This window comes from Miscanthus floridulus, chromosome 6, assembly GCF_019320115.1.
Source record: "Miscanthus floridulus cultivar M001 chromosome 6, ASM1932011v1, whole genome shotgun sequence".
Lineage (NCBI taxonomy): Eukaryota > Viridiplantae > Streptophyta > Magnoliopsida > Poales > Poaceae > Miscanthus > Miscanthus floridulus.
The window spans coordinates 142,685,588-142,711,792 of NC_089585.1; the positions used below are offsets into that span (position 1 = coordinate 142,685,588).

Consider the following 26,205-nt stretch of genomic DNA (forward strand, 5'->3'; position numbering starts at 1 on the left):
TTGCAGTTTTAGTCAGAATAAAGCTAGAAATTAAGATGCTCACGCAATTGATATTCTGCAGATATTGTCAGTGCACAAGGGAAGCAGCATCTTCCAAAGAAGAGCCACTAACGTATACTCCATATAACTGCTTTCTGTTACCCATCTACATCATGCCTGGCCAAACTCCGTCAAACCTGGAGGGCTAGACGTATGTGATATATATCTTTTTTTTTAACGAGAATTAACTCTGCTTTTAAGAAAGCAATACGTGATATATATTTATCCACCAAGTCTCATGTTTTCTGCTTCTGCCTCTGTGCAGGAAATCCCACGTCCGTCTAAAAGCATCCAATTATTCACTCTGAAAGAGAAAAAAGATAAAAGAGAATCATATTCAATTGAATGAGAATAACTTTTCATAAAGAAATACAGTGCGCCAATAGTACTTGCAGCATCTTCATGATGGATATGCTGTTCATATTTTTTTTAAGAAAAAAACATGCTAGAAAGCTGTGAATTATATGGTTTTAAATCTACATACATGCCTAAAAACACAAAGGCTTCTAAGCTAATTTACAGGGAAAGATGTGTTGTGGTCCTCAAATGCTTTCCCTAGTAACACAAATCCAAGTCCCAGAGCGTTATAAGGATCAAATATTTGACACTAGAAAACAAATAAAAACCCTACACCATGTTTTCCTTATTATTCACATTTGACCACAAAAAAAGTTATAATCTTTGACCAATAGCATAACTTGCGCTTCTCTTAAAAGAGAAGAGAAGAAACCTTATTGGGAACTAACCTTACAATCAAACAAAGTAAAATCCTAGCCATCAAAATCAGCTGAACTACTACTAGTAGTAAAGAGATGACACTTAAGTCATGTGACGCCTAACAAATTTGAATGAAGAAAGAGAACAAGGCAATTCTTCAAAAGAGGAGAATCGGATGCTTGATTATCTAAAAAAATCTTTTTGGAGTAAATATCCATTGGGCCTATAAAAGAAGGCACGAAAACATCACAGCTGCAAACCACCAACCTAGCAATTCCCACTTTCTTACATTTTCTCAGTACCTTAAGCAAGTAACAATGTCTCAAGCCCAGCCCCTTCGTTTCCAGGCCCAGAGGAAACACGTCAAAATTCAGGATAGCCAAGCCAATGCTATGAAGGAACCAGGAACCAGTGGGTATGGCTATGGGATGAAAGATGACAAGAAAAAGGATGTGGATACAATAGCTTCGGACTTCATCAATCTTAAGCACAGGGCTTGGGCACTCCAGAAGAGCACAACCATGTACCAACCTTCTACTTAAAGGTGTCGCTAGTTCAAGAAGTCGATACTATATACTTATGCTTGTATCTATATAGTCTATAGGTCCTAGATCAAATAACAGATCCTGCTTGCAGCCTTGGATATTTGCGGAGTGAAGTTACCATGGCATTGTTGATAGAATACAAATAAGAAAGTAATGTAATTATGTGGAGATGTGTAATTATGTGGCAATATTGTTTGCAACAACGATGTATGGACTACTTTTATGTATGATACTGAGGCTTTTGTGATACTGCTAGTTGATTTGCTTCTATTTGGAAATTGGAATAGTAAAGCATCGAGCATACATATTCTTCTAATTATTAGCCAACTCCATGATCAGATAAGAAAAAAACTGCACTCATCAAACAGATTTGACAAGAAAGTTGCAGGAGCTACAAGTTGAAGGGTCCTGACATGCTCATATGAGTACCCCAATAAATCAAAGATATCATTGAAGCATACAGCATCTCCCAAGGTTCTGGACATGCGGAGCTGTAACTCCACAGTCCACATGACGTTTATTTTGTTAAATTGTCATGTTAAAATGCATCAGACATTACACCAGATCAAATGATTGTGGCATGTAGTAATATTAAGCAATACTGCTGGTGGTTGCAATCGTATAGTCTTATTTGTCAAAGCATTTGCTTTTCAGAGCTCCTGAAATTGATAATCGCCAGTATAGCAAACATGGTGTTCAAACTCTGAGCAAGTGCTTTGATTCATTTTAGTCATTTTGAAGGAAAATCCATCTGCATAGCTGCAACGATACTAGCAAGTAGCAACAATGACCAGTACAAAAAACAACAGTTTCAAGGACGTGCCAGTGGGCACCTTCCTCTTAAGCTAAGTTACAGGGGAATATGCCAGCAGGTCATGGGCTGGGAGTACCATATACTAAAATTCGACTTAGTTGAACCATATATCATTAGAAGATGGAGTATTTGATAAAAGTACCCAATACCAAGGCAACTTAAAAACAAAAAGCTAGCTAGCATGCAAAGCTAAGGGTTCACCATAATCTCACCAATCATTGCTTGCTTGAACCCAATCAAGAGGCAGAGGCACTCTCAACTTTTATTGATTCAAACAGTTTGGTGACATGGGGGTGCTTGTGGATGTGGTTAGGGCATTTGTACAGTAAATCTTGAGCTTCAGAATATCTTCCCTCCGCAAAGAACAACTTGAGAACATGCAGGTAGGCAGCAGGTGCTGGAGAAGTATTCATTGTCAAGGCCTTGAAAAAGTTCCTTGCATCTTCAACCGTCCCATGCTTGGCAATGTAAGGAGGGAATGGGTCCGCGAAAGGTGGGAACTTGCAGGTTTTCATTGTCTTCAGAAGGGCCAGTGCCTCCTCAAGTTTGTTTACCCTCAGCAAGTCACCAATTAGACGCTGGCAAGTGACTTGCCAAGGCCTCAACTGAGCCTTATCCACCATCTCAACAAACAAAGAGTAAGCCTCTTCAACCTTTTCATGGCTACACGGACCTTTCAATATCACATCCAGCAAATCGGCATCCGCGTCCAAGCCCTTCTCGATCATCTCGGTGAAGTACTGCACAGCTCTGTCCACATCCCCAGCTGAACAGTGCCCTTGGATCAACAGGGTCCAAGTCTTCAAATCTGGGGCACACCCTTTGGCCTCCATTTCATCGAGCACCTTGCGAGCATGCTCCAGCTTCTCGGCCTTGCAAAGGCCATACACCAACTGGCTATATGTAACATTGTCCGGCTGGTGGCCTTGGTCCCTCATTGTTTGCACAATCTCTGCAGCCTCATCGAACTTCCCATTACTGGTAAGTGCCCTATGGACCCCGTCAAGCAGCTCCTTGGTCTTGACGCCCCAGACGGCCTCAAAACTTGTTGACAACCCGATTGACAAGCTCAAGGTCCGGCGACGGCCCCAGCGAGATGCGCCTGATGATGATGGGTCCATCCTGCTGGGCTGGCTTGAAAGGGCCATCCATCATGAGCTCATACAGCTCCACAGCCTCCCGGACCATGTGCCGATTCTGGAAGTTCCTGGACAGCTTGAGGTAAGTGTCGATATCAACGTGCATCCCGGCAGCCTTCAATTCCCGGATCAAGTCCCAAAACTCCGGCACCGACTCCTCCCGGCCGAGCACCCTTGCCATGGCATTGTAGGCCACGGAGCTGTGCGTGTACCCCTGCTGCCGCTCAGCCCATCTGAAGAAGGCGAGAGCCTTGACCGGATGCTCCCGCAGCTCCCGGAGCACCGTGATGACGGTGGTTTCCGTGAGCGGAAGGAGACCGATGTCAGCGAGCCTGCTATGGAGGCCCGCGGCGTCGTGGTCCCGGACGGCCGCCGCGGCGGCGGCGGTGGCGGACTTGCCCCCCTTCCGGAACTTGTCGTAGTGCTCGGTGAGGGAGGCGTAGTCGGCGGTGAGGCTGGCCTTCTTGAAGGATGCGAGAGCAGCGAGGTAGGTGCCCTGGTCGACGGAGTGGCCAGCCTCCTGAGCATGAGATTGTATGCCGCGGAGCTTACGGGCTGGCCGGCGGCGGCGGAGCGGCGGAAGACGGCGAGCGCTTGGGAGGGGTCCTTGGAGAGGCTGTGGATGTCGTAGAGAACGGCCTCTGGGGTAGGGGGGGTGCTGGATGAGGCGGCAGGAGCGGTGGAGAGGAGGCGGCGGTGGCCTCGGAGGGCCAGGAGATGGCGGAGGGGGGGAAGCGCCGCCGTTTGTGGTGGTGGTCCTATGGGGAGGTTTAGGGGTTTGCGGCGAGCCGACGAGGAAGATGAGGTTGGGGAATAAACGGAGGCGGCGGCGGATGCTATGGGCCATGGGGAGCAGAATGAACATGGGCTGGGCCATGGGTGCTAATGTGCTGTAGCCCATACATTTGATTCCATCCACATTTCGCACGGTATCATAAGGCCAGTTTGGGCCAAAATAACTTCCTTTGCAATACCTTTGAAATTTCTCATGAAACCCTAAGCCAAGAGGCCCATATCCAAATTTCCATCATTTTCCTTCGAAAAAGGGAGGAAAACCTGCTTCTGTTATGTGCCGACATGACGGCGTTTTAGAAAGCAAATAACTAAAAGGCATGCTTGATATATACTAGTGCTACTAGTTATTATAGCAACTAAATGGATACAAGCGGAGATGCTAATAGGCTAACTAACTATTAGCTATGGACCGCTAACTCACTACTATAGAAAAACGATTTTACAATTTAAAAGTGTGCGTGTCTCCTAAAATGTGCAACATTTTCAGTTCGGAGGCACTAAATAAAATATTGCATGTCCCGGCAAATCATATAACATAGTTGTGCCTCTTAAGCAGTGTTGTTGTAAACAGCTGTATAGTTTGTTTACACGTCGTCTAAATACTACACGATGACTAGTTGTGCCCATTTAGTCCGTTGTTTATCCCATTTAATTGACCATGTAGCCCGTTGAAGTGATCGAGTAGCACAAATAAATGTTAAACGAGGGTTCAATTCAATTGTTTACCATTTAGTGTTTTGGTGAACATTGCTCTTAGGACATCCATCTAAAATGGGGTCGAGCCCGCTATCAGTTTGTATGGCCTATCTCAGTCTAGTATCCACTTTACATTATATAAAGTGAGTAAACCCTAGCTTCTTAATTCTCTCCCTTTTCACCCGAAGACTAAGCCATTGCCCCCAATCTCATTCTTTCTCGTCACCCCAACCCATCGCCCAACTTCCCCCATGTGTTCTCTCTTCCGATGATGGAGCGTGTGTGAGGTCTTCGCCCCCTTTTCGTCCGCACATGCGGTGGGACGCAGTTGAGGGTGACGACGGCACAACATATATAATCGAGGGTGGTGACACGAGGCGAGATCCAACATTGATGCCTCCTCCTCCTCCTCCTTCGCATCCCTATGTCCCTCCTCTGCATAGATCCGGTGCGGGGTGTGATCAAGGGTAGCAGCATAGAGCATGGACAAAGTGTTCGCACGAATCCGCACCATGTGCAAGCAGATGTCATCCTCAGGCCATCTCTATTATTTTTCATGAGCAGAGGTCTGTTGCTAGAGGTGGGTGAACAACCCGTCTCTGAGAAGCCATTCTGCCCATCTATAGGAAGATTCAAACAGGTTCTAAGAGCTGTACAAGCCTTAGGGTGTGGGGCCTGTTCGGCTGGTATTAAAGCCGGCTGAAACTGTTTTGTTGTGAGAAGAAAAATACCGTAGATTCTAACTGATAAATTCAAACGAACAGGCCCACGCAAGTACACTGGTAGCCCTATTACAAGAGCAGTACAAGGAAAATAGACCAGCTAGCTAGCAGCAAATTTCACTGCCATAGCAAAAAAGACTACTAAAAAGAACTAAGCAACTAAATCGACAAGATGTCTACATCCAAATTTCCATCACTGATCCATGAACAGATCAGGGAGGGGCCCTACTCACCTACTCTCGTCAAAAAATAATATATATGCATGCAGCATGCTCAACCCAAAAAAGAAAAAAAAAACTGCATCACTCAAACAATTGCAAGCAATGGGAGCGTGGCCCTATATTCAATGGGTAGGACCCAGTAGCCGTCTAATGGAAACAGAGGAGATCAAAAACTCAAAAAGGCAGATTAATTGCTAGTGCATGGAAAGAGACAAAAGAAGAAGAGCACCATGATCATAGTCAGGAAAAGCAGGCAAGTGCATCAACAACATTCCATGCCTTGGACCCAACTAATTGGCCACATCTATCTATCATGCCCTAATTGGCCAACCGATATATATGCAACATAATACACATATACAACCCACTAAACAAAAACCTGAACTTTCTTTCTTTCTGACGATGATGAGTGAGAAACAAAACAGGCATACAAAATAATACTGGATGCAGCATATTCCATGGATCGGAAAGAAGGGAGGAACATGCAGAAAGGCGACAGCGATGCATGCAATGCAATGCAACTGGCCGGGGGAGCGAGGAGAAGAAGCAAGTGATGGAGCTGAGTCACCTCCAGGTCACTTGCTTGCCGGTTGCTGGCCATCTAGTAGGCATGATCGATAAAAAGGGCACTTTTCCTCACAGCTCGCTTTGCTTGTAATTTGTTGTCCCGTCCAAAAAAAATCAGAGTGCACTGCAGTGATCCGCCCGGTCCCAACAGGATCTTTAGCATGTGCATGTGACATTCATTTGCCTGGAGATTTGTGCTATATATACAGCGCCAGGTCTAGGCAGGTCATACGTGTACAAGTGGATTTGGTTTTGGCTTTCATTCCCAGCTGGTTCAGATCCTTTTTAATTGGCAGGGGAGCTTCACCTTTGCCCTTCTGTGTTTCTTTGGTGAAACTCTGCTAAACACACACTAGAAAACGGCCAATGAAGTCAAAAGGCTAAAACCAAAACATAAAATGTAAAGCCGAAGCCTTTTGACCTAGAAACCAAAGCCACAAACATATAGCCTTTTTCCGTTTTTAGAGAAGCCAAAGCCTTAGCAAAGAGTCTTAGACACTGACCAAGAAATATAATATAGTACAGAAAGTGCAGCTGCTGAAGCTTGATGGGGCAAGCATATATTACACGTGTTGATTCTGGATTGGCTTATTCAGCAGCTCACTTTTTGTTCGGACCAAAAAAAAATCTCATTCAGTCTGTCAGGGTATATCTTACGAGCACAAATTGTTAGTCGCTGAATTCTCACTCTTGGTAGTAGCAGAAATCTTACTCTCATCGAGAGAGGATGACACTAGGAGTTGGGGTAATTTTCTGGTTTATTTCTCACACAAACTCACACAAATGTCATGCCAACCTGAGGAGTTAGGGATACATATTTATAGCCTGCTAGCCAGCCAAGCATATGCCAAGATGTTAGTCTAAGATGCTAAGATGTTAGTCTAAGATGCTAAGATGTTGTCCTCTAAGATGCTGTCCTAGATGCTAAGATGCTGTCCTTGTGGCAGCAACAACCAACAGCCCCACAAAGACCACAGCAGCCCCACAAAGACCACATCAGCCAGACTTATCCATCATTCTCCTCCTAAGTCTTGTGCGTCGTCTTGTGGGAAAGTTGAACCATTCCGGTCCTAGAGCAGAGCTCAAGGAACTTGATCCTCCCAAGGGGCTTGGTGAGCAGGTCCGCAAACTGGTCCTTGGTGTTGATGTAGCTCGACTTGATGCTCCCGTCCTCCAAACAGCCTCGGATGAAGTGGTACCTCACCCGGATATGCTTACCCCGTTCATGGAAAATGGGGTTCTTTGCTAGGGCCAGAGCGGACTTGCTGTCCACCCTGAGCTCCACCGCTCTAGTGTCTCTGCCAAGGAGATCACCAAGCAGTCGAGCGAGCCAGAACGCCTGAGTCGAAGCGGTGGAGGCCGCTATGTACTCGGCCTTATAGCTGGACAGGGCCACCACCTGCTGCTTGACCGACTACCAGCTAACGAGGCACTTGCCAAGGAAGAAGAGGATCCCGCTCGTGCTCTTGCTGGTGTCGATGTCGCCAGCATGGTCGCTGTCGCTATACCCGACGAAGTGTGCCGCCCTAGGGCACCTAGGGTAGTAGAGGCCGTGGTCAAGAGTCCCCGCAACGTAGCGGATGATCCTCTTCACAGCCTGTTGGTGCTCCATCGTCGGTCGCTGCATAAATCGACTAACGTAGCCGACGGAGAATGCCAAGTCTGGCCGTGTGTGGGCGAGGTAGCGAAGGCTCCCCACAAGACGCCGATACTGTGTAGCGTCCACCTCCTCTGTCGTGCTGTCGCGGCTCCGCTTCAGCCTCTCCTCCATTGGAGTGAGAGCTGGGTTGCAGTCGGTGAGCCCAGCTAGCTCAACGACACGCTTGGCGTAGGCGGTCTGTCGAAGCATGATCCCGGAGTCATCCTAGTGCACCTCGATTCCCAGGTAGAAGGAGAGAGGCCCAGGTCACTCATCTAGAAGGTGGCCTTCATCTCTTCCTTGAATGCTGCCACCTCCGCATCCTTGGTGCCGGTGATCACCAAGTCGTCGACGTAGACACCCACCAGCAGAGCATTTCCTCCACTGCCCCGTCGGTAGATGGCCTCCTCGTACGGCGTCCTACCGTCGAGCACCGTGGTAGGCGAGCGGTTGAGGATGTAGACGGCCGACACCACCGCCTCTCCCCAAAAGACAGTCGACATCCCCCCCTGCTTGAGAAGGGCCCGAGCCATCCCCACAACCGTCTGGTTGTGCCGCTCGATGACGCCGTTCTGCTACGGGTTGTATGGCGAAGAGTAGTGGCGCTGAATGCCCTCATCATCGCAGTACGACGCGAATTCAGTCGTCGTGAATTCGTCGCCGTTGTCAGTGCATAGCACGCGCAGCTTACGGCCGCACTCCACCTCCGCAGCAGCCTACGCGCGCCTAATGGCGTCCGCAGCCTCTCCCTTGCTACCAAGGACCATCACCCATATGTAGCGGGAGAGGTCATCGACGAGCAGTAGGAAGTAGCATCGTCCTCCCGGTGTGGCCGGTGTCACCGGGCCACACAAGTCCCCGTGCACAAGCTCGAGTCTCTCCTTGGCTCGAAAGCTCGCCCGCTGGAGAAAGGGGAGTCGTCTCCCCTTCGTCAACACGCAGACGTCGCAGAGCTGCTCCACATGGTCGAGGCACGGTAGGCCTCGCACCATCCCCGTGGCACTGAGCCGCTTCAGGGCCTCGAAGTGAAGGTGCCCGAAACGCTCTTGCCACTGCCACGCCTCGTCGTCCCGACGAGCAGCGAGACAGAGGGGTTGTGCCACCTGCACGTTAAGGATATAGAGTCGATTTACGCTTCTAGATACCTTGGCAAGAAGGCGACGATGGCGATCCCAAATCCTTATGACTCCATCCTCAACCACCACGCGCGAACCATTCTCATCCAGCTGTCCTAAGCTGATGATGGAGTTTCTCAATGCGGGGATGTAGTAGACTCCGGTGAGCAGCCTGTGTTCACCAGACACGACGGTGAAGATGACGGAGCCGACGCCCTTGATCTCCACACCGGAGGCATCCCCAAACTTGACAGAGCCTTGGACGCTAGAGTCAAGCTCGGTGAAGAACTCCCATCGACCGGTCATGTGATGGGTGGCGCCGGTGTTGAGGCACCACTCGTCAGTCTTGTCGTTGCCGGAACTGTCGCCGAGGAGGGCGTGTGCTTTTGGCTCGTCAAGGTGGAGGAGAGCCGCTGTGGCCGGTGCCGCTGGAGGTAGCTCGATGCTTGCATGTGCCATGAACAGAGCCGGCTCCTTCTCTGCCTGTGCGACATGGGCCTGGCCGCGTCGTGGCTGTCGACAGTCCTTGGCCCAATGGCCAAGCTGGCCACAGTTGCGGCAGGCGTCGTCTCGTGCCGGCTTGTACCTGCCGGCGGCACCGCCCTGGGCGCCTCCACAGGCATCACCCTTGTCACGTCCTCACGCCCTGGCCTGGGCATCTCTACGCGCCTTGCACGGCTTGCCACGCTTGCGGCCGCCTGTCGCGGAAGAAGGCTCCCCCTTCTTCCGGTCACCTTGGCTGGCAAGCCACTGCTCCCGAGTGAGAAGTGAAAGCATCTAGGCCCCTAGTTGGATTTCGGTGATTAATGTCAATACAAAGTTACTATGACTAACGTGTGTTTTGCAGAGGCAATTAAGTTAGATCATGGTAATGGAGATCGATTGGGCAATCGAGGTTGTCATGCCTCTACGATGGAAATCGTTTCGGTTTTCAAAAGACGGACGACAAGGTTAAGGATAACTAGTTCTAAGTGTCAATTGGAGTTGGAGAGACACTTAGAGTAGTTTAGGACTTTGTTTTTCCTTTGGCCGTACTATGAAGGGGGGTATGAACGGGTAGCTTGACCTAGTTGAGTCTAGTGAGTTAGGTGTGGTGCACACTTGTTAAAACTAGCTCTAGGTAGCTCCTATGAATGCCTAAGATCCTTTGGAGCAAACTTCATTCACATATGTTTGAAAGTTGGAAGTGAATGGAGGGTCAAACACTGACCGGACGCTGGCCGCAGGGTCCGGTCAGTTCATTTGACTGAGGTGAACAAGTCTGGTGTGACCGGACGCTGGAAGGTCATGTGACCGGACGCTGAGGGACAGCGTCCGGTCGACTCCAGTAAGGGTCCAGACTTGGGAAAGAGTGACCGGACGCGTCCGGTCAGTGTTGACCGGACCCTGAGGGTTCAGCGTCCGGTCGAGTCCAGTAAGGTTCCAGTAAGGGTTTTATGCGACCGGACGCGTCCGGTCAGTGCTGACCAGACCCTGCCAGCGTCCGGTCGACTCTTTAATACTGGTTCGCGGGTTGAACTGACCGGAGCGTCCGGTCATAACGATCGGAGCGTCCGGTCGTCCCGCAGAAGCTCATAACGGTTCGTTTTTCAGGCTGGCTTATAAATAGAAGGTCCACTCATGAGTGGAGTATCTTTTGCTCATTCCAACAGCTGAGAAACACGTTTGTGAGTGCCAAGAAGAGCAAGGTCCTAGTGAGGTGTTTGTGATTTGAGAATCCAAGAGAGTAGCCTCACTAGCAAATCAAGAGTAGCAAAAGTGTGCATCCATCTTCTCATTAGGCTTTGCGTGGTCAAGTGAGAGTTCGTGCTTGTTACTCTTGGTGATCGCCATCACCTAGACGGCTTGGTGGTGATTGGGAGTTTGGTGTTCACCCGGTGGAGCTTGTGGGTGACCCAACTCAAGTTGTGAGCGGCTTTGGGTGATTCGCCGCGACGGAGTGTCGAAGAATCAACCCGTAAAGAGCACTTGATCCTTGCGCGGATCAAGGGGGAGCTACACCCTTGCGCGGGTGCTCCAACGAGGACTAGTGGGGAGTGGCGACTCTCCGATACCTCGGCAAAACATCGCCGCGTTCCTTTCTCTCTCTATTTACTTTGAGCACTTACTTTGAGCATTTACTTTGAGCAATTCAATACTTGTTTTTACATCCATAGAATTGCTTGCTAGAGTAAGTTTGGAACTTAGGTTGCGAGGTTGTTGTGCATTAGTTTGATATAAACACTTTTCTAGGCACAAGGGGTTAATTGGGCTATCCGTAGGATTTGATTATTGCAAGAAAATTTAGAATTAGCCCAATTCACCCCCCCCTCTTGGGCATCTTGATCCTTTCAATTGGTATCAGAGCCTCGTGCTCACGTTTTTAAGCTTAATCGCTTAGAGCAAGATGTCTCACGGGGATGGACCTCCTCCTATCTTTGAGGGAGATGATTTTCCATATTGGAAAATCCGCATGGAGGCATACTTAGAAGCTCTAGATGTTGGAATTCTTAGAGCCGCCTCTCAAGGGTTCCCCGCACCTAGGAATGCCGCATAACTTCAAGGCGATGAAGTGAATTATGAGAAATAGAATGCAAAGGCTCGCAACACCATCTTTAGAGGCCTTTGCAAAGATGTGTTCAATCGTGTAAGGAACCACAAAGACGCCCATGCACTATGGTCGGACGTTTGTGCACTCCATGAGGGAACCAAGAGTGAGCGTGAGGAACGCTATCATCTTGTGATTAAAAAGCTAAATTCTTTTGAGATGTTTCCCAAAGAAAGTGCTAATGAGATGTATTCTCGATTAAATGTTCTTGTAGAGGAAGTCAATGGGCTTGGACTCACTCAAATGTCACCATCCGATGTTGTGAGAAAAATCTTGAGTGTCCTCCCTATTGACAAATATGGGCACATTGTGACCGTGCTACATCAAGGTGATCTTTCCGCCGCTACACCGACACAAATCTTGGGAAAGATCAATGCTCATGAGATGTACATGCACATCACACCACAAGATGGCTCATCCTCTACAAAGAAGAAAGAGAAGGACCTAGCATTCAAAGCTAGCCAAGACAAGGGCAAAGCAAGACTTGAGTATGAGAGCTCAAGTGATGAAGATGATGAAGAAAGCCTTGCCCTCATGGTGAAGAAGACCACCAAGATGCTAAAAAGGCTAAACAAGAGTGGCATCAAGTTTGATGGCAAGAAGAAGAAGTTCTTCACTAGCTCAAGAAGAAAGCCAATCTCCGAGATGGATTGCTACAATTGTGGCGAACTTGGTCATCTAGCTCATCAATGCACAAAGCCCAAGAAAGACAAGTTCAAGAACAAGGGCAAGAAAGATGATTCAAGTGATGAAGATGAAAAGAAGAAGAACAAGCCATACAAGAAGAGAGATGGCAAAAAGAGGGAGTTCTACAAGAAGAAGAAGAGTGGCAAGGCCTATATTGTCGGTGATTGGCTCACGGACATTGATTCATCAAGTGGATCATCCGATGATGATAGTGACGATGAAAAGGTGGCCGCCATTGCTATTAATCTTGCATCTTCACCACCACCATCGCCATCATCCTCAACACACCTATGCCTTATGGCCAAAGGTGAACGCAAGGTAACTAAGAGTGATGATAGTAGTGATGATGAACATGCTAGTGATGATGATAGTGATAGCGATGATGATGACTCACCTACTTATGATGATCTTGTCAAAATACTAAGAAAATATACTAAGATCATTAGAAAGAGTAGAGCTACAAATGAAAAACTTGATGCTAAAAATGATTCACTCTTAGCTAAGTGTGATACATTAGAAAAGGCTAATGATGAGCTCAAAGAAACAAATGATTCTATATCATCCAAACTCAAGGAGCTCAAATCTTCTAAGAAAGAGCTTAAAGATAAAAATGATAAACTTGAGTGGGTGCACAATGAGCTTATCACTAGTCACAATAAGCTAAAAGATAAATATGCAACTCTAAAGATCAATTATGATACCCTTATTATTGCACAAGAATTCTTACCAAATGAGCCACATGATGCTACTAACCATGTTGTTAAGATTGATATAGCTACCTCATGTGATGATTTAATTGATGAAAGCATTGAGCATGGATCTAGTAGCAAGGGCAAGCAAGTGGTTGAGTGCAATGACTATGATGAGTATGTCAAGCTCAAGAGTAACAATGAGAAGCTCATAAAAGATCTTGAAGAGATGAAAAGTCACAACACCTTTGTGCTAGAAACTCTTGATCATGACAAAGAGGTGATCCTTGAGAATGAGAAGTTAAAAGAAGAAATCAAGAAACTCAAGGAGGAGAAGAACAATGATCTTCTCAAGGAAGAGAACAAGAAGCTCAAGATGGAGAAAGAGCATTTCAAGGTGGGATTGAGCAAGTTTGCTAGAGGCAAGCATCTCTAAAGTGAGCTACTCATGAATACCGTCATGAAGATAGATAGAAGTGGCATTGGATATATGGCAAGTGTAGAGAAGAAGAAGGCTCAAGCTCAACACCAACAATCAAAGCCAAAGCCAAAGCCAAAGAGATGTTTTGAGTGTGGACAAGAAGGCCACTTTGCTCATGAGTGTCAAACTCCACCACCACAACCCTTGCCCAAGCATGCTAGACCCTTTGCTTTCAATGCTCACTACATGCTTAGAAAAGATTCGAGTGGAAAGATGAAAGTCATGTTCTTAGGTCCCCCCAACAAGAGTAGGCCTAAGAAAATTTGGGTGGCTAAGTCACTTGTTGAGAAGGTGAAGGGCCCTCAACAAGCTTGGATCCCTAAAGCTTGAATCTCTTGTGTGTAGGTGAACTACAAGACCGGTGGAAGTCATTGGGTTATTGATAGTGGTTGCACTCAACATATGACCGGTGATCCTCGTATGTTCACCTCACTAGATGAAGAGGTAGATGGTCAAGAGAAAATAACATTTGGAGATAACTCAAAGGGCAAGGTCAAAGGATTGGGCAAAGTAGCAATATCAAATGATCATTCCATCTCCAATGTGCTCTATGTTGCTTCATTGAGCTTCAACTTGCTATCCGTTGGGCAATTGTGTGATCTTGGCTTTCAATGTTTATTCACCGAGAAGAAGATTGTTGTATCCAAGGTAGATGACAAGCAAGTGATATTCAATGGATTTAGATACAACAACTTATATCTAGTTGACTTCACCTCCGAAGATGCAAACTTGAAGACTTGCCTATTCACCAAAACAACACTTGGGTGGCTATGGCATAGAAGACTTGCTCATGTTGGGATGAGCTCACTCAAGAAGCTTATGAAGAATGATTTGGTGAGAGGATTGAAGGATGTGAAGTTTGAGAAGGACAAGCTTTGTAGTGCATGTCAAGCCGGCAAGCAAGTTGCAAACACTCATCCAACCAAAGCTTTCATGTCAACCACAAGAGTGCTAGAACTCCTACACATGGATTTATTTGGACCAACAACATATAAGAGTTTGGGAGGAAATCTCTATTGTCTTGTGATTGTGGATGACTATTCAAGATATACATGGGTGTTTTTCCTTCATGACAAATCCGAAGTTGCATCTTGTTTCAAGAAGTTTGCCAAGAGAGCTCAAAATGAATTTGAAGTGAAGCTCAAGAAGATAAGAAGTGACAATGGCAAAGAGTTTGACAACACAAACATAGAAGCTTATTGTGATGAAGTTGGAATCAAACATGAAGTCTCCGCAACCTATACTCCTCAACGAAATGGTGTAGTTGAGAGGAAGAACCGGACCTTGATCACTCTTGCAAGAACAATGCTAGATGAGTACAACACCCCCGAAGCTCTATGGGCGGAAGCAATCAACACCGCATGTTATGCATCCAACCGCCTATTTCTTCAAAAGTTCCTTGTCAAGACACCATATGAATTGCTCAATGGGAAGAAGCCGGACGTCTTCTTCTTTAGGGTGTTTGGTTGCAAGTGCTACATCTACAAGAAGCGGCAACACCTAGGGAAGTTTCAAAGGCGTTGTGATATAGGTTTTCTTGTTGGTTACTCATTGAAGTCCAAAGCATATAGAGTATTTAATCATGCCACCGGCTTGGTTGAAGAAACATATGATGTGGAATTTGATGAATCTAACGGCTCCCAAGGAGCACATGAGAATCTTGATGATGTAGGTGATGAACCATTGAGGGAGGCTATGAAGAATATTCCGGTGGGAGACATCAAGCCAAAAGATGATGAAGATGATGTACAAGTCATTAACCAACCTTCTTCATCAAATGTACCACAAGATGGTGAAAAAGTTGGGAGAGTAGAAAATGAAGATACTCATATCTCCCATGAGCAAATGGTGGTACAAGCACAAGATGTTGATGCTCCACAACCTCCTCCTCAAGTGGTCAATTGAAGAAATACACCTCTCCTACAAGATCATCCACAAGATCTCATCATAGGGAGTCCAACAAAGGGGGTGATGACTCGATCTCAAAAACTTACCTCATTTATTGCTCATCACTCTTTTGTCTCTTGCTATGAGCCTACCAAGGTAGAAGAAGCTCTCAAAGATCCAGATTGGATCAATGCCATGCATGAAGAGTTGAACAACTTCACTCGCAATGAAGTTTGGAATCTTGAAGAGCGACCAAAAGGTGCAAGAGTCATTGGAACGAAGTGGGTGTTCCGCAACAAGTAAGATGATCAAGGTGTTGTTGTGAGGAACAAGGCAAGACTAGTAGCAAAGGGGTTCTCTCAAGTTGAAGGTTTAGATTTTGGAGAAACCTTTGCACCGGTTGCAAGATTAGAAGCCATCCGTATCCTTCTTGCATATGCATCACATCATGAAATGAAACTATATCAAATGGATGTGAAAAGTACATTCTTAAATGGCTTTATTAATGAACTAGTCTATGTTGATCAACCTCCCGGGTTTGAAGACCCTAGATATCCTAATCATGTTTATAGGTTGTCCAAGGCACTATATGGGCTTAAGCAAGCCCCAAGAGCTTGGTATGAGCGCCTTCGGGATTTCCTTATTGAGAAGGGCTTCACCATTGGGAAGGTTGACACCACACTATTCACCAAGAAGCTTGATGGGCATATCTTCATTTGTCAAGTATATGTTGATGATATCATCTTTGGATCATCAAATGAAGACTCATGTAAAGAATTTGGTGAATTGATGTCTAAGGAGTTCGAGATGTCAATGATTGGTGAGCTTACATTCTTTCTTGGTTTTCAAGTCAAGCAAATGAAAGAAGACATCTTCATCTCTCAAGAGAAATACACAAAAGATCTTCTCAAGAGATTCAAGATGGATGAATGTAAGCCAATCAAGACCCCAATGCCTACCAATGGACATCTCGACCTAGATGAGGGAGGTAACTCGGTTGATCAAACTCTCTATCGTTCTATGATTGGTAGCTTGTTATATTTAACCGCATCTAGGCCCGACATCATGTTTAGTGTGTGCATGGTTGCTAGATTTCAAGCTAGTCCTAAGGAAACACATTTAATTGCCGTAAAAAGAATCCTTAGGTATCTTAAGCACACACCAAGCATTGGCCTTTGGTATCCCAAAGGAGCTTTATTTGAATTAATTGGCTATTCCGATTCGGACTACGCCGGATGCAAAGTTGATAGAAAGAGCACATCCGGAGGGTGCCATTTGCTTGGTAGATCACTTGTGTCTTGGTCCTCCAAGAAACAAAATAGTGTGGCTTTGTCCACCGCCGAAGCGGAATACATTGCCGCGTGTGCTTGTTGTGCACAAATATTATACATGAAACAAACTTTACTAGACTATGGAGTAGTTCTAGAGAAAGTACCTCTTTTGTGCGACAATGAAAGTGCGGTAAAACTTGCAAATAATCCGGTTCAACACTCTCACACCAAGCATATAGATATCCGCCATCACTTTCTAAGAGATCATGTAGCTAAAAATGATATATCACTAGAAGGTGTAAGATCCGAAGATCAATTAGCGGATATCTTCACTAAACCGCTAGATGAGGCTACATTTTGTAGATTGCGGAACGAGCTCAATGTACTTGATTTTAGTAACTTCACTAAAAATTGAGCTTGTGTTGTCCCTTGCATTCATTGTAATATACAACATGTTTAATTTGTGGCAATGCATATAGAGCTTGTCTAACATGGTTAAGATAACTGCCGAAAAGCGTGTGAAGAAGCTTAACCTTGGATCAAACTTGACAAGCAACTAGATTTACTTACAAGTATTACATATGCATGAATGTTGTTTTGTCGTTTTGTTCCATTTGCCCTCTTGTTGCCTATTTTCTTAAAAAGAATTATAGCCTAAGGCAAAATATTTTGAAAAATATGAGGGTTTGAGAGAGGTCACTCACATCAGTCCCAATTGGTGTTTATTTGGATCTTATTCAAGTTGGGACTTGATTGGGAACAGGTAGCGCGAAGGAATGTTGAAGGATTGCTGGAAAAGGTGCACCGGACGCTGCTGTCCAGCGTCCGGTCAGTTCACAGGAGGTGAACTGCTGTTGAAGGAGTGACCGGACGCTACGTCTGTGCGTCCGGTCAGGAAGGGTTCAGCGTCCGGTCGATCGAAGGATGATCAAGTTGTACTGACCGGACCCTGCCTGCGTCCGGTCATGGACCACCGGACGCGTCCGGTCACGATTTCAGAGGATTTGGACCTCTCTGGAATTGACCGGACGCTGGGTGGTAGCGTCCGGTCGCTACCACCGGAGCGTCCGGTCAGTGGATCTCGCGCGTCTTAAGGTCTCTTTTCCCCGTTTCCTTTTCTGTCACGGTTTGGGGGATTATTTATCCGGGCCTTCGAGTTTTTTCTTCCTTGACCTAACCAGCGCCGCCGTGACCCACGCCCAAGTCGCCGCCGCAGCCCGAGCCGCCGCACTGTTGCGCCGCCGCCTTCTCGCGCCTCACCTCGCGCCCGCGCCTCCGTGCCCCTGCCTAGCCACGCCGCCGCAGCCTCCCCGAGCCCGCAGCCGAGCCTCGCGCCCCGGCCTAGCGCGCCTCCGAGCCCTGTGCCAGCTCATCTCGGAGCACCGCGCGCCACCTCGCCTGCTCAGCACCTCGCCGGCCTCCTCGTGCCCAAGCTCGCCGCTCAATCGTTGCCAAGGCTGCCAGTCTTCGCCGAGTGCTCTTGCCCTATCCTCCCATTAATTGGTATGGCAAGTTTTGTGTTTCAATCTTGATCTCCAATTGTGACCTAGATCAATTTCTAAATACACTGATTCCCCATTGCATTCAGGGCATTTGACCTAACCCTAGCCGGTTCCGAGGATCCCCCGCGTGACATCTTATCTATTCTTGGTTCGCGGATCGTCAGGTAGAAAGCCATATGATTCAAATTCGCATCTACATTGCTTTCTCTAATAGGGTTTCGCATCTATTAGACATATGGTATTTATTTGTATATCTATCTATTCTATCGTGCAGCGAGTCGGTTCCGTTGTGTTTCGTCTGACAGTTGGCAGTCAACTCGGAGCCAAGCTCGCGAGTAAGGATCGAGGCCAAGCCTCGAAAGCGGCAGTTTGACAGTTGATCTTCATCAGCGACAGTTCACCATCTTGTCAGTTCAGATGGCTCGCACCAAGAATGTTGGTGGTGGCCTAGGTGATGATGATCGGAGGCCCCCGCCTCGCCAGCCAGCCGGATCTAAGGGCAAGTCAACCAAGCAGCTGACATCCAAGAAGCGAAAGTACCCTGACGCTGAGACAGCGAGAGCAGCAGCTGTTGCAGAGGCCGCAGAGCGTGTCGAGAGGGGTGGTACCCACAACAGAGTTGTCATTGCAGATCAGCCAGTTTCACCCGCAGTCAGAGCTGCGATTGAGGAGGTTGAGCGTCGTCACGGTAGTCCAGCTGGGACTGCCACGTTTGCAGGACGACGGGTCGCCATTGAGGAGGGTCCGTTAGCACAGCAGCAGCCCCCACCAGCAGAGCCTCAGCCAGCCTAGGAGACTCAGGAGAGTCAGGAGACCGAGCCGGCACCTCAGCTACGCCGCTCAAGTCGTACCAGTGCTGTAGTTCCACCGAGGCCAGTTACACAGCGCAGGGGTTCACGCCCTCCGCCCAGACCACAGGGTCCGCCTCCAGTGGTTCACCTCGACTTGAGGGCCGCTACAGCCAGGCAGGTTCAGCAGCTGTGGTTTGTTGAGTTTGAGGTTTGGTTTCCTCCGAGGAGGGATGAGAGAGCAGCTGAGGGGTTCTACACGCCACTGCATGAGGATTTCTACAATGCATATCTTAACAGTGGGGTAGTGTTCAGATCACAGAGGGTCTGTCAGATAGAGTCCATTGTGGCAGCAGCCGGAGAGAGCATTCGGCAATACTTATCATATTTGCCAGGACTGACAGATTTGATTGGACGGACGGGCATATATGTACCATCTTGGGTCCGTCAGTTTTATGCCTCGCTCTACATTGATCCTCATCACAGATTCATTCACTTTGCTTTCAAAGGCAAAGACTACAGAGTGACTAGTGGTAGAGCCAGGGAGATACTGAGGCTACAGGAGCAGCCTGTAAAGATGCATGAGGTGTGCTATGGACATCAGGAGCCTCCCAGGCGTCCTCATGGAGGGCAGGTGCCCCCTACAGATTTAGTGCGGCATTGCTTCAAGGAGCCGTTTGAAGAGGGGTCAAGCAGGAACCCCAGTGACCTGACTCCTACAGCGAGGATACTAGAGGCCATCATCAGGAGGACACTGCTTCCCAGGTTGGGATACAGAGAGGGCCTGACTCGCTTACAGCTCTGGCTTCTCAATGCCATCATGCAGATGACAGTGTTTGACATCTGGGACCTCCTTCTTTCAGAGATGGAGGATACTATAGCTGAGGGATTCAAGGGTCGCAGGCAGCTTCCCTATGCTCACTGGATCACGTTCCTCATCCGCAGGGTTGTGCTTGATAAACCTCCTGGCATGATGGATGAGTATATAGGTGCCACTACAGAGTTCCCGGCTTACAACCTGTCATAGAGGATCAGACACGCCACTCCTCAGGCACCCAGTCAGCCTAGTCGTCGCCCCGACGTGCCAGAGTCTGCAGCTCAGCAGGATGAGATCATCAGAGGGATTGCAGCCACTGAGGAGGAGGAGCTAGAGGCATAGCAGGAGGTGAGTGAGTACAGTGACAGCTCTGACGACGACTACCAGCCTATACCTCAGATGCCTCCACGCAGACACGATGCAGAGGCAGGTAGCTCCAGTTCTGCTCCACCTGCTCCACAGACAGACCCCGCTCTCATTGCTATTCTTGAGCGGATGCAGCAGGATCAGACACGACAGGCACAGGAGACAGCTGCAAACTTCGCACAGTTTCAGGCTCGACAGGACGAGTTCCAGCGTCAGCAGCAGCTCCTTCAGCACCAGTAGTTACTTATGCAGCAGCAGCTCATGGGATTCATGCAGCATGTAGTGACAGCTATTGGGGTCCCACTGCCACAGCCTTCGCCCCAGCTTGCACAGCCTCCTACCACTTCGATGACTCCAGCAATACAGCCCATCGGGCTCCAGAGTCAGGGACAGCCTCTAGCTCAGTTTACTTCACCTCCTGTACAGGTGTCCCAGTGGTTAGCTTCACCTAGTGTAGCCCCGCAGTTCACTCCTTATCACACGGGTTTCTCACCAGAGCAGTCTTCCTCGCTATTCGTGCCTGAGACGTCAGTTTCTAGGAGTCTTGGAGCATCCTTCAGCGAGTTGACCGGCATGCCTACTCCGCCTCACATGCATACTGCCGGTCCATCTACAGCAGCTCCAGCTATCATGACTACTCAGAGGCTCCCCTCGTCTGTCGCCTCGTCAGATCCTACGACAGACATACTTGCAGCTTCACAGGCAGCACCAGCCCCAGCTCAGACCCAGACCGCTTCAGCGACTCTTCCTGCTTCAGAGGGTCAGTCAGTTCAGAGCTTAGGGTCAGATGATGATGGCGCCCAGTTCCATCTTGCTCCACGTACTTCAGCGCCTGACTCGTCCGCTGCAGCCCCGCCGACCGACCCTTAGGTTTTGGTGTTTGACGCCAAAGGGAGAGAGGGTTTTGAGTATGTAGACTCAGGGGGAGCGAGCTTTAGGGGAAGCTAGTTATCTAGTATTAGCTTATTATATACATTTGGAGTTTTATTTGTGTGATACACTATTACTTATGCATTCATGTGTTTACTTTCATGCATACTATTATATATATGTGATAGTGCTATCTACGTGGTTGTGATATTTGACATGTGTGACTTCTACTTTGCTTTATCTATATGTCATATCACTTGGGTAATGCTCATTTGCTATTGCTTCCGCGTTTATATTTCGAAGCAAATGAGCTTTGTTATTTGTACTCATGCTTAATTCATATCCTTTGAGTACATTGTGTTGGCTTGGGTCATATAAGCTTGACTAACTCTTTTGTTCTTATTGACAAAAGCTTATATGAACCAAGCCCGTCAAAAACCTCACTCCATAACATACTCGAGGTGGTATTGTCATCAATCACCAAAAAGGGGGAGATTGAAAGCATCTAGGCCCCTAGTTGGATTTCGGTGATTAATGTCAATACAAAGTTACTATGACTAACGTGTGTTTTGCAGAGGCAATTAAGTTAGGTCATGGTAATGGAGATCGATTGGGCAATCGAGGTTGTCATGCCCCTACGATGGAAATCGTTTCGGTTTTCAAAGGACGGACGACAAGGTTAAGGATAACTAGTTCTAAGTGTCAATTGGAGTTGGAGAGACACTTAGAGTAGTTTAGGACTTTGTTTTTCCTTTGGCCGTACTATGAAGGGGGGTATGAACGGGTAGCTTGACCTAGTTGAGTCTAGTGAGTTAGGTGTGGTGCACACTTGTTAAAACTAGCTCTAGGTAGCTCCTATGAATGCCTAAGATCCTTTGGAGTAAACTTCATTCACATATGTTCGAAAGTTGGAAGTGAATGGAGGGTCAAACACTGACCGGACGCTGGCCGCAGGGTCCGGTCAGTTCATTTGACTGAGGTGAACAAGTCTGGTGTGACCGGACGCTGGAAGGTCATGTGACCGGACGCTGAGGGCCAGCGTCCGGTCGACTCCAGTAAGGGTCCAGACTTGGGAAAGAGTGACCGGATGCGTCCGGTCAGTGCTGACCGGACCCTGAGGGTTCAGCGTCCGGTCGAGTCCAGTAAGGTTCCAGTAAGGGTTTTATGCGACCGGACGCGTCCGGTCAGTGCTGACCGGACCCTGCCAGCGTCCGGTCGACTCTTTAATACTGGTTCGCGGGTTGAACTGACCGGAGCGTCCGATCATAACGATCGGAGCGTCTGGTCGTCCCGCAGAAGCTCATAACGGTTCGTTTTTTAGACTGGCTTATAAATAGAAGGTCCACTCGTGAGTGGAGTATCTTTTGCTCATTCCAACAGCTGAGAAACACGTTTGTGAGTGCCAAGAAGAGCAAGGTCCTAGTGAGGTGTTTGTGATTTGAGAATCCAAGAGAGTAGCCTCACTAGCAAATCAAGAGTAGCAAAAGTGTGCATCCATCTTTTCATTAGGCTTCGCGTGGTCAAGTGAGAGTTCGTGCTTGTTACTCTTGGTGATCGCCATCACCTAGACGGCTTGGTGGTGATTGAGAGTTTGGTGTTCACCCGGCGGAGCTTGTGGGTGACCCAACTCAAGTTGTGAGCGGCTTTGGGTGATTCGCCGCGACGGAGTGTCGAAGAATCAACCCGTAAAGAGCACTTGATCCTTGCGCGGATCAAGGGGGAGCTACACCCTTGCGCGGGTGCTCCAACGAGGACTAGTGGGGAGTGGCGACTCTCCGATACCTCGGCAAAACATCGCCGCGTTCCTTTCTCTCTCTATTTACTTTGAGCACTTACTTTGAGCATTTACTTTGAGCAATTCAATACTTGTTTTTACATCCATAGAATTGCTTGCTAGAGTAAGTTTGGAACTTAGGTTGCGAGGTTGTTGTGCATTAGTTTGATATAAACACTTTTCTAGGCACAAGGGGTTAATTGGGCTATCCGTAGGATTTGATTATTGCAAGAAAATTTAGAATTAGCCCAATTCACCCCCCCCCTCTTGGGCATCTTGATCCTTTCAAGAAGGAGCTTCCCGCCAGTGGTGATGGGCCCCGAGAGGGACTGTGGCTCATCGCTGTCGACGACCTTGAGGCGACCTATCGCCTCCTCGATCGATATCGTGGAGAGATCCAGCAGAGACTCGATCGAGCGAGCCATCTGCTTGTACTTCTCGGGGACGCAACGGAAGAGCTTTTCGACAGCTCTCTCCTCGCCGTAGGTGTCATCGCCGAACTGCACCATCTTCTGCAACAGAGTGTTGAGACGGAGAGCAAAGTCATCAACGTCCTCACCTGGCTTGAAGGCCAGGTTCTCCCACTCCTTGCGAAGTGCCTGCAGTGTGGACTTGTGGGCGTGGTCGCTGCCAATGCGTGCCGCAGCGATGGCATCCCAAGCCTCCTTGGCAGTCCGCTTGTTGGTAAGCGAGAACTGCATCTCTGGCGGGACTGCAGCGATGAGGGCATCCAGCGCTCGTCGATCTAGGTCGTAGTCGACGTCGCCGTACCGAACTGCCTCCCACATGTGCCGCACCTGGAGCTTTACCCTCATCACCGTAGCCCACTCGACGTAGTTGGTCTTGGTGAGGGTAGGCCACCCACCGCCGGGGCCGACGTCCCTGACAACAGCCTGGAGCCCGTGGTAACCACGGTACCGATCCGGGGAGAGAGAGCCACGCTGCCTGTGAAGGTCGCGCTCTCCATCGACCCGTCCGCCACCGTTGCCGTGCGCGCCTCCTCCAGGAGCGCCGTCGGCGCGTCCGCGCCTGTCTGGGCTGCCGCCGCGCTCATGGGCGTGCGCGGCTGCCCACTGCGCTGCCCGCGCTCGTCCTGCCTCCCTCCCCAGCAGCTCAAGGTCCGTGTCGGCGCTATCGTCAGCAGAAACGGAGCTGCTGATGCTGTCGCGCAGGGCCTCGACCTCTACTGCCGCTGCACGCGCTGCATCCGCCACCGCCGCTGCTTCCGCCTCCGCTCTGGCTGCTGCCAGGTCCGCCGCTGCCAGCCTCAACACCCTTGCCGCCGCCGCTCGCTCGCGTTTCTCTGCCGCGGCAAGTTCGGCCTCCTGCCGACGTCGCGTGCTCGAGGCGACCGAGCGCTGAGACTGCCCTGCGGACATGACACGCTATCGGGGGGCTGCTGCGTGGGGAGAGGGCTGCTTCAGATGAGCTTCTACGTAGAGGGAGAGGAGTGAGCAGGAGCGGCTGCTGCCAACAGCTGGGGCTGTTGTGGGGCTGGGAAAGAAGATGAGCATGAGATGCTCAGGCTACAGGATAGTACGGCTCTGATATCACTTGTTAGTCGCTGAATTCTCACTCTTGGTAGTAGCAGAAATCTTACTCTCATCGAGAGAGAATGACACTAGGAGTTGGGGCAATTTTCTGGTTTATTTCTCACACAAACTCACACAAATGCCATGCCAACTTGAGGGGTTGGGGATATATATTTATAGGCTGCTAGCCATCCAAGTATATGCTAAGATGCTAGTCTAAGATGCTAAGTTGTTGTCCTCTAAGATGCTGTCCTAGATGCTAAGATGCTGTCCTTGTGGCAGCAACAACCAGCAGTCCCACAAAGACCATAGCAGCCCCACAAAGACCACAGCAGCCAGATTTATCCATCACAAATCAAAAAGAAAAAGGATTGAACGGGCGACGCGACCAAAACCTAAGTGATGTAACAGATGTAGTGAAATTATTTGTGTGCGTGGTGAACAAGAAGATGGATTGATCGACGCAGCTGCTACGTACATTTATTTATTTGGTTTTGTTAGTTAATTAATAGAAAGGGGATGATTGTGGTGTGTTAGGTCAAGAGGTTGGACTGATGTATGTGTCATGGGACGGGAGAATCTAATGACATATCAGCTGGACAGCAATAGCAATAGCAATAGCATGACCGACTTATTAATTAGTTGGTTCACTACTAGCAAGCTTGTTATAATAATCGACGACAACACGAGTACTCCTCTCCATCCACGCCAACTTTCCCTGTCATGCATGCCTTTTTTCTGAACCTGAACTTGCTTTGTTTCATTAATCTATATATATGAGCCAGTTGGAACTGCATTCGGATAGCTACGCTTATGCAGCAGTAAACTAAGGTTTGTTGTAGATTTTGCACTTTGTTCATCGAGTCTGTCTCTGCTGTGTCATAAAAATACATGTGGTGGTCCAAAAGAAGAGATGGAGGGAATCTCATTGATGTATGGAAAGAATACTAAACTGATGTACTGAATGTATCCCGATCCATGTTCACACACAAAAAAAAAATGTATCCCGATCCATCTGTTGCGTTGATCGAGCACAACTCTAGCCAGGAGATGCATGTATAAGGGATTAATCTGTTCGTCGGAGGATCCTTTTATTTGGTACTATCTATCTTTGAGTGAAGACCAAGAAGGATACCATCAAATTAAGCAAGCTCTCTACCACCCAATGCATGCAGCGGATTGTGATGAATGTCAGGTTCTGAAGATATATATGACTGACGGACTGAAGTATATAAAGAAACCATCAGTACGGCCCTGAAGACCAAGAAGGATACCGTCAAATTAAAACCATCAGTAGTGAAGTATGAAAAGGTGAAGGTGTGGAGCAGCGGGTGCAGGTGCAGGTCCACACAAGTCCCTCTCGATGGTCGATGCAGGACGAGGAAGAAAAGCAGCCACTTTCATGGCTGTCTCCGATCGAAGTTGAAGGCAGCGAGTGGCCACAACTTCTTGCTTGCTTTCGGTTTCGGCATATTGCTTGTTTTTGTATCTACACCCTCCAAAAGCCCATCGATCTGTAGCTTTCTGCGGATGGATCGTGCATGCATGATATATATGGTGTAAAGAAAGAAAGAAAGGAGCAACAGTACTGATAATAATTCGCTCTCTGGCTGCTTTCAGCCAGCAGCCCTACTGCCGACTGCCGACTGCCGACTGCAGAGGAGAGTATGTATTTTCCTTGGATGCATGCAGAAGAGAAATATCAATCAAAGCAGAGCAAAGCAAAGCAAAGGCCTGCACTGCACTTTGATAAAATGGGACGGAACTGAACGAGTGTTGTGTTGAGGCAGCTAGCCAGCCATGTGGGAGACAGAACGAAAACCATGACTTGACTTGGCATGTGAAACCCAAGGCCAACAATGCTAGCTGTAGCTGCTGCTCCGTCACCGTCATCAGGAGGCAAAATAATTAATCTTTGGGCAGAGCGAGCGTTTAAACAAACCCT

The 26,205-nt window shown here is 48.2% G+C and overlaps 1 protein-coding gene across 1 annotated transcript; it reads right to left on the bottom strand.

The window, feature by feature from the left end:
- On the bottom strand, positions 1–23,429 carry LOC136461402 (pentatricopeptide repeat-containing protein At3g48250, chloroplastic). Its single transcript, XM_066460712.1, is given in 5 exon segments — positions 1–343; positions 2,328–3,158; positions 3,160–3,782; positions 3,785–4,090; positions 23,288–23,429. Coding segments are annotated over 4 exon segments (1,878 nt in total). The 3' UTR covers positions 1–343; positions 2,328–2,351.
- Between the last annotated feature and the right edge of the window lie 2,776 nt (positions 23,430–26,205).